The sequence below is a fragment of the Cupressus sempervirens genome, chromosome 4, assembly GCF_028749045.1.
Source record: "Cupressus sempervirens isolate cs-2001-9-10 chromosome 4, ASM2874904v1, whole genome shotgun sequence".
In the NCBI taxonomy this organism is placed as follows: Eukaryota; Viridiplantae; Streptophyta; class Pinopsida; order Cupressales; family Cupressaceae; genus Cupressus; species Cupressus sempervirens.
Genome location: NC_143121.1, coordinates 768,562,928 through 768,571,064, shown reverse-complemented (window position 1 = coordinate 768,571,064; position 8,137 = coordinate 768,562,928). Strand labels below are relative to the sequence as shown.

Sequence of the window (8,137 nt, the reverse complement as noted above, 5' to 3'; positions counted from 1 at the left end):
CATGTGCATATGCAACACATCCAAACACCCTTAAGTGTTCAACTGTCCATCTTCCTCATGACCATGCTTCCATTGGAATTCTATCACAGACTGCTTTTGTAGGACACCTATTAATTAGGTAAATTACTGTTGCCATAGCCTCTCCCCAAAATTCAGTTGGGAGACCTTTCTCTTTCATCATGCTCCCTGCAATTTCAACAATGGTCATGTTCTTTCTTTCAGCCACTCCATTCTATTGTGGTGTGCAGCTAGCTATGAGCTCTTTGTTTATACCATGTTTCCTATAAAAATTTACAAAATAATTAGAGGTATACTCCCCTCCTCTATCAGATCTTAGGACTTTGATATAGTGTTCACATTCTCTTTCAGCCTCGGCTTTAAATTCTACAAATTTATCAAATAATTCAAATTTATTCTTTCAGAAATACACCCATGTCCTACAACTAAAATCATCCATGAATATCATGAAATAAGTACTCCCCCCAATGGAAGTAACTTGCATAGGACCAACTAGGTCAGTATGCACTAACTCTAATGGATATCTAGCCCTCCTAGAATTTCCAGAATTAAAGGGAAGCCTATGTTGCTTACCCAAAATACAAGCCTCACACTTGTCACATGAATTTCCTATACGTGGCAAGCCTTCTACCATTCTTTTATTTGATAACAAATTTAAACCAGCATAGCCAAGATGACCATACCTAAGGTGCCATAGTTGTGAGGGGTCTTCAATCACACTCCTTAGAGCTGATTGTGTGGGAGGTGCAGCACCAACTTGAGATGAGAAACATGTCTCTATCCTCAAGGGAAACACTCTATTCTTTGTCATTTGAACTGCTTCAAGTAAGTTCTTGCTCCCATCCTTTTCATGAATGACACACATGTCATTCTCCATCAGCACTTTGTACCCATTTTGAATGAGCTGACCAATGCTCATCAAATTGTGCTTCATACCAGGGGCAAAATACACATTTTGTATTTCCTTTTTCTCACCTTTCTTGGTGCAGACCATAATAGATCATTTTCCCACAACTGGTAGGGTTCCATTGTTACCCATTTTAATCTCAGATTTGAAACTCTTGTCAATGAATGAAAACAAGGTTTCATTACCACTCATGTGGTTGCTACATCCACTGTCGAGGTACCAAACCTTAGGGATTCATTCTTCACCAATGTTACACATGATGAAGGCAGTGGCATTGTTTCCACTTCCCATGTTTACATCAGCCACATTTTCTTGTCCTGACTTATCATTTTTCTTCTTCGAGCATTCACTTGCATAATGCCCAAATTTATGACAGTAGTAGCATTCTACATTACTCCTATTTGAGTCATAGTTTTTCTTACCTCCTCTTGAAGTATTTTGTGAGCTACTTGCTCCATCTGCTCTTCCTGAGCTTTCTGCTACAACATTTTTTTGTCTTCCATTTCCTTGGCCTCTACCTCTGGAGTTTCTGCTTGAGCCATTTCTTCCTCTCCCCCTTCCTCTTGAATTTGACTGAGCCTTGAATGCTTTCTCTTGGGAAGAAGAAGATGTAGATCTATTGATCCTATGCTCATGGGTTTGAAGAGTACCCGTCAACTCATCCATTGTCAAAATAGTGAGGTCTTCTGCCTCTTCTATGGTCATGACCAAATTGTCATATTTATGAGGTAAACTCCTCAATATCTTTTCCACTATCCTTTGCTCTTGATAGTCTTCTCCATTTGACATTAGTTGGTTAATCACATTGGAGGTCCTTGAACTAAAGTCTGCAACTAATTCATTTTCCTTCATATGAAGGTTCTCAAACTCCCTCCTTATATTCTGTAGCTTTACTATATGAACTTTATCAGTCCCCTTGAAGTTCATCTCAAAGATATCCCATGCTTCCTTTGCATAATTTGTTGCTGCAATCTTTGGGAATACTATCTCTGTCATGGCTGCCTCAATCAAACTTAATGCCTTAGCATTTTTTCTCCTTGACTCTTTCAATTGAGTCTTTTGTGCATTTGTGAGAGCAGCATACTGAGATGGGTCTGTCACATCATTGAACCCATTAACTACAAACTCCCACAAATCATTTGCAACCATAATGGTTTTCATCTTCTTTGCCCATGTATCATAGTTTTGTCCATTGAATGGTGGTGGCTACTGCCATATCTTTCCTGCATCTCCTACCATATCAAATATTTCAAGAAATTTTTTTTCCCTAACTCACTTTGGATGTGGGGCCTCAAAGCTCTAATACCATGCAAGAAATATTAAAAATTAAAATCATTCACAATCGTAAACCTAAAAATTTTCTTGGCAATCACAATTGCCGAGTGACAGTTTTTCTCGATAAACACTAAGAAACTGAGTGGCAGGAGAGTTTACCGAGTGAGCTCGGTAAATGAAGAAGAAACAACTTGGTAGCCAAAGGATGCCGAGTGAGCTCGGTAGTGTGATTATCGAGTGAACTCGGTAGCCACAAGAGGGTGGAGCTCAGTAGAAGAAAACACTGAGTGAGGTCGGTAGCCACTTTAGGGAGGAGCTCAGTAGAAGACGTTACCAAGTGAACTCGGCTTGAACTATAACGTGAACTCCTTTTCACCATTAAAACTAGAGAGCCAGAACTTAAAGCTTTCAAATAAACTTTTCAAATGCAAGGAATAGAAAAAGAAGAACAATGGATTCAAGTATGCCTACTTGCTTTCTATTCAAATTAGATTAAATCATTACAAAATCTGGGAGCATTTGGCTTCAACCAGAAAACCTTAAAGTAACCCTAAAATTTCAAACTTCAAACTTACAGCTCTAGTGGCTGCATACTACAATACCTGGAGCAATCACTGCTTCAATAGATTGAATCAAACAACAAACTACGAACTTACAGGATGACACAAAGAAGCACGTGCAACTATTGTCATGAAATAAACTTCCTCTGTCCCTGCAACAAACTAGATCTGCTAACCACTTTCTCTGCAACTTCTCTGATCTACTCTTCTTCACTTTCACTCTGTCTCTTCTTCACTTTCACTCTGTCTCTCTCTCTGATCGAATGAATGTAAACATTCATTTTTGTCATACGTGCAAAATGTTTTCCCACTCATTTCTGAATTTGAAAACTCACCTACCCATATTAAATTTTCTGAACGTTCAAGGGTGGTAGGTGGGTGTTTGGCTCCAGGAGCAAACAACTAAATCCAATAAATATTCCAACATGATAGTACAAGGTACGTGAGCCCAAGGGCTTGCAATTTATGGAAACATGGAAAACTGTAACGAGAAAAAAAAACCTAAATGCCAAAGAAATAGAATCACTTGGACATGTGTTCTTAGAAATAGAACCACTTGTAGATGTGACACTAGCGTAGAGTCCGTCAGACTAGAGAGCTAAACAACAATTATTATTGTTGCATGCTACCATTTTCTGTCGGTGGAGATACATTTGAAGAATCAACACTAAAGAAATCTAAGCACGTATATCCTTCAAGAGTTTTACTCCAGAACTTCTGGTAGTATTCCTCATATGTAAACTTTCTATATTGGGCAGGTTTATCACTGGTCACTAACGATGGAGCAGGAGCAATCACTGCATCAAGCGATGGGCAGTAAAATGTCGGTATTGAGAACCGTGCTTCAGCTGCATTCACTAATGCACGATGAATTGCACTTTTGTATATTCCATTGGTCAATACCTGCCAAAAGAAAAAAAAAGAGTTGGGTATTGAAAAAATTAGTCAGGTAAAAAAATAAAAACCTTAATATATAACATAGTGGTCTCATTTTTTGATGTAAGGATTAATATTAGTAGTATACCTGCAATTGGTCTCCAATATTGACTACAAAAGCGTTAGGCATGGGTTGCACTTCACACCATTGTCTGTTCTTGAGGACTTGGAGCCCCGAAACATCACCTTGAAGAAGAATTGTGAGAGCGTTGGGATCTGAATGAGCTGGTAAGCCAAATGTTAGCTCCGGATTAGGGCATCGTGGATAATAATTGATTGCCATATGTTGAGCTTGCTCTCCAAGAGCTTTCTCAACATAATCTTGTTCAAGTCCAAGGCTCTCAGAAATGGCAGATAACAAGCGTAAAACTAGAGCTCTCACCTCCGTGCAATATTTTCCAACAGCCTCCCTGCGTGAACAAATACAATCATAGCTATATTGATCCACAACATTTAGTACATAGTGAGAAGGAAATCATGGAGAATTCTAATAAAAAGTACCTGTAAGAAGTGGGTTCTAATGGCCAAGTGTCAACATATTTCTCTAAAGGATAACAATGGTGCCTCAAGAATTGTCTCCAATTGTGTACTTTCTCTTTCTCAATGTTAAAGCTAGTTGACAACCGTATAACACTAGAAGGGTCTTCAGAATAGAACTTCTCTCTTTTCTCAATGGGCATGCTGAAAAATTCTCTGGCAACTTCAAGCATTTGGTTGATGAGTTCCTCAGACACACCATGATTAACAACCTGAACAAGAAGAAAAATGAGTGAGTTCAAATCAATAGAAATCTAATTGAAGAAAGTACTCGCAATCAAATTACCATTTCTATAGTTCTAATGACAGACTATAGAATGTGCGATGGAAAACATTGATGAAAAGATACACAATTGTAGAAACAACTTTCACAAAATAGAGGAAAACCAGACAATAACAAACTTAAATTTCACCTGAAAAAAACCGTCTTGCTGACAAGCGGTTTTAATTCTTTGGATGAGCAAATGTCTATTAGGGCCATCGAGAAGAGATAAATCTAGTACTGAAGTGTTCCCTAAAGAAGCAACTTGATTGAGTTGTGGCCTCTCTGTTGGAGGTCTGATATAATCCTTTGGAATCTGATGACAATGGTGGATATCATGAAACATGACTGGCGGCGTTTTGCAACTGCTTCTCTCCTCTCTCAATATCACGTCTCCTGCTAACGACTGCTTTGCCATATCTCACAACTTCAATAAACTTGCATAGATTGGGATGTATATATAGAGAGAGAATTTTATTAAAACCACAAAACACTGTAACCCTTATCTCCCAAGTATTTACTTGAGAAACGTAATCCTATGACGTCGTTTTCATAATACTTTAAACAGCTGAGTTGTAGACGTGTAGATGTTTACCGACTACAACATAAATACCGTATTTCAATGGAAATATAATTTTGCCAACTGCACGATTCAAAAAAGATGACGTCAGCGATTTGTCGATGGAGTGACATGGGCTTACTAACGTCATCGAAGTCGGTGGGCCTAGCAGTGAAGTTAGTTCTTAGGGCGGTCGAATCAGTTTTCTCCCGCTTGCCTTTTATCACTCAAATCCAATTACGAATCTTTAGTTTTCTGTTTAAACAATTCTTACATTATGCTTTTGTGTTTGGATGTAGTTGTTAAATAATAAAAATTGTATGAATGTCCTAAATCATATTTTATAACACGAAAGTATTTAAAATTAAAAGGTTTCTAATTTTTTTTGGTATGTGAAAGTGACATATATATCAGTAATTAATCTATATAAAATTAGTAAAAATCTTTAAGATTTATTAAGTAATCTTTACTTGTCATGTATTTAATTCATGTAAAATTATAATTGACTTGAGTTGAATCTTAAGTAAACTATAACTTTTACAAAATCAAATTACAGTATAATTATTATTATAATATAATATAACTTTATTCTTATATGTGGTCTTAAAAAATAACTTTTACATAATTTTCAATTAAAATGAAAATTTATTATTTGTTTATATACATAATGTAATATGAAAATTTGTAGGGACGATTATGTTTCGAATATCTAAGGAATTGAAGAACATTAGGATGAAGGTTATCTCATGGAGTAAAAATTTGTTTGGCAACATCTTGATGCAAAAGATGGTCATTGAAGACAACCTGAAAAGGCTACAAGTTAACATGGAAGAATAGGGGGAGTATTGCTAAAGACCACCTAAAGGAATAAAAATGGAGGAAAAATTAGAAGGAAACCATTACAGAGGAGGAATTCTACTAGAAGCAATGCTCCAAAATTTAGTGGTTGACAGAGGGAGACATAAACACCTCATTCTTTCATAGATCAGCATCGCTCCACTATAAGAGAAATACTATTATGACTTTGCTTGATGGCAATAATACCCTTCTCCCCAAGCCTAAAGAGCTCAGAATGTGGTGTGCCCAATTCTTTAACGATACTTTGGTTACCCAAAATATAAATAGTTATGTTGAGAATAGGGAGAAGCACCTCAATACATTACCTTCTATGCTAAACAATTTTGACAATGAGCTTCTCCTTAGCCTGGTCTCTAAGGAGGAGGTGAAGATGGCGGTGTTCTCCATGAAATCTTACAAAGCCTCTTGCTTTGATGGCTTCTCCCTAGTTTTCTCCCAATCTTTTAGGGAACTCATTCAAAGGGACCTGGCTGAAGTTGTAAGGGACATTTTTAGAACAAGGAAATTCTTGAAAAGTTTAAACAAGATGTTGATTAGTTTTGTTCCTATGACTCTTGTAGACTTCCAATAGATCTAATATTGTGTAACATGATGTACAAGTTTTTCTCTAAAATTCTAATCAACTACATCAAACTTCTTTTATATAGATTTATAAGCCCTTGATAGAAACTTTTTTTCCCTAGACGACAAATTGTGGATGCAACTATCTCCTCTCATCTGATAATTCATTATATACATGAGAGTAGAAAATGTTTCATGAGATAATTTCTTGTATGGAGAAGAGAAGTAAGCCTAGGGAGAATCTTAACTTGAATATATCAAAAGTCTGTGATCTTGTCAATTGGGATTTCCTCCTCAGAGTGATGGAAAAGATTGAGTTTAACAAGATGGTCATTAAGGTTATCAAAGTTATGATCAACATAGTTTAGTACTCTTTGATTGTCAATGGTTCTCCCTAGGGTTTGTTCACCTTGGTGAGGGGTGGAAGGCAAAGAGACCCCTATCACCTTAACTTTTCATCACGGTTGCAAAGGTACTTGGTAGAAATTTCACATCCAAAGTGGAAGAAGGTGATATTCAAGGATTCAAACTAGCCATGCATTCTCCCCCCGCCCCCCCATGAAGGTCATCTAGAAAAATTTGTGGAGAAGACCTTCTTGTTTCATATCTCTTCTATCATTGAGGCCAAAAAAAAAAAGAATATTCTTTACCAATATGCATAGGCCTTATGTTAACATATCAATTTTTAGAAAAGAAAAAGTTTGCTTCTTCAATACAAAGGTTATTTGGCAAAACTAGGTCAACATATTCTATGATGTCAGGTAGCTTCTGTCTTGGACACTTATTTGGGCCTCCCACACACAATGCATGAAGTTAGCCACTAGTTCTCGAACACATTACTTGAAAGGCTCAAAAGGACTCAAGTTGGATCATGGAAAGGAAAGGCACTTAGTAGTGCCAAAGAACTTAAACTTTTTATTGCTTCTGTTTAAGGGATTCCAGTGCACTTTCTATCTTTAAAATTTTGGGCATTATAGCCCTTGTGCTGGAAAAAATCTAGGAAAATTTCCTTTGGATGGGCTTGGAAGAAAATTTAGAATTATCTTGGTAAACTTGGATATTGTTTACAAACCCAAGGTTGTGAGAGGTCTAATATTCAAATAGGTTAATAGGTTAATATCTTCATTTACCTAAATCTGATTAAATCCTAAAAATCCATCTAACATGGACATCATTTATGATCCCACAACAATTTGTAAAAGATAATCCATATTATGGAGAGAAAAATTATCTTTGAGTGAGGTTTGATTTAGATTTCTGAAATCTACACAAATTCTTATCTCAACATTCTTCTTCCTCACTAGCACAATATTAGCAACCCAAGTGGAATGATGAATAGGGTATATGATACTAGTCTACAACATTTTGTCAATCTCCTTGAAGATTTCTCCAACTATAGGATTATAGTTTCTTTGTTTTTGCTTGAATTATGTTGCTTCTAGTTTAAGAGGGATTTCATGTTTGAACTTTCCACCCATGAAATTTTTAAGGTCTTCATAGCCGCAAGAAAATACATCTTGAAATTCAATGAGTAATTTTTTAATCTCTATCCTCTCCTTTGGTGTGCAACACTTTCCTATGTTTATCATTTTTGGGCTGATTCCTGTCCCTATATTGATTCCATCATATTCACCATAGGTTTTTCCTTTCTTATATTTTTTTCT

At 36.5% G+C, this 8,137-nt stretch overlaps 1 protein-coding gene across 1 annotated transcript; it reads right to left on the bottom strand.

Annotated features, from left to right (window-relative positions):
* Positions 1-2,652: 2,652 nt before the first annotated feature.
* Positions 2,653-4,996, bottom strand: LOC149563640 (flavanone 3-dioxygenase 2-like). The gene is made up of 4 exons (XM_089826805.1): positions 4,647-4,996; positions 4,198-4,445; positions 3,785-4,106; positions 2,653-3,663 (listed from the first exon to the last, which is right to left on the bottom strand). Exons 1-4 carry the CDS (start codon positions 4,911-4,913, stop codon positions 3,373-3,375), a joined length of 1,128 nt encoding a protein of 375 aa, XP_089682931.1. The 5' UTR covers positions 4,914-4,996; the 3' UTR covers positions 2,653-3,372.
* Between the last annotated feature and the right edge of the window lie 3,141 nt (positions 4,997-8,137).

Bases quoted from the DNA above. Each gene is read 5' to 3' on its own strand.
- LOC149563640 (XM_089826805.1), bottom strand. From the start codon at position 4,913: ATGGCAAAGCAGTCGTTAGCAGGAGACGTGATATTGAGAGAGGAGAGA. The intron at 4,107-4,197 runs GTACTTTTTATT...TTGTTCACGCAG, and splicing joins TTAGAACCCACTTCTTACAG to GGAGGCTGTTGGAAAATATT. The intron at 3,664-3,784 runs GTATACTACTAA...TTCTTTTGGCAG, and splicing joins ATATTGGAGACCAATTGCAG to GTATTGACCAATGGAATATA.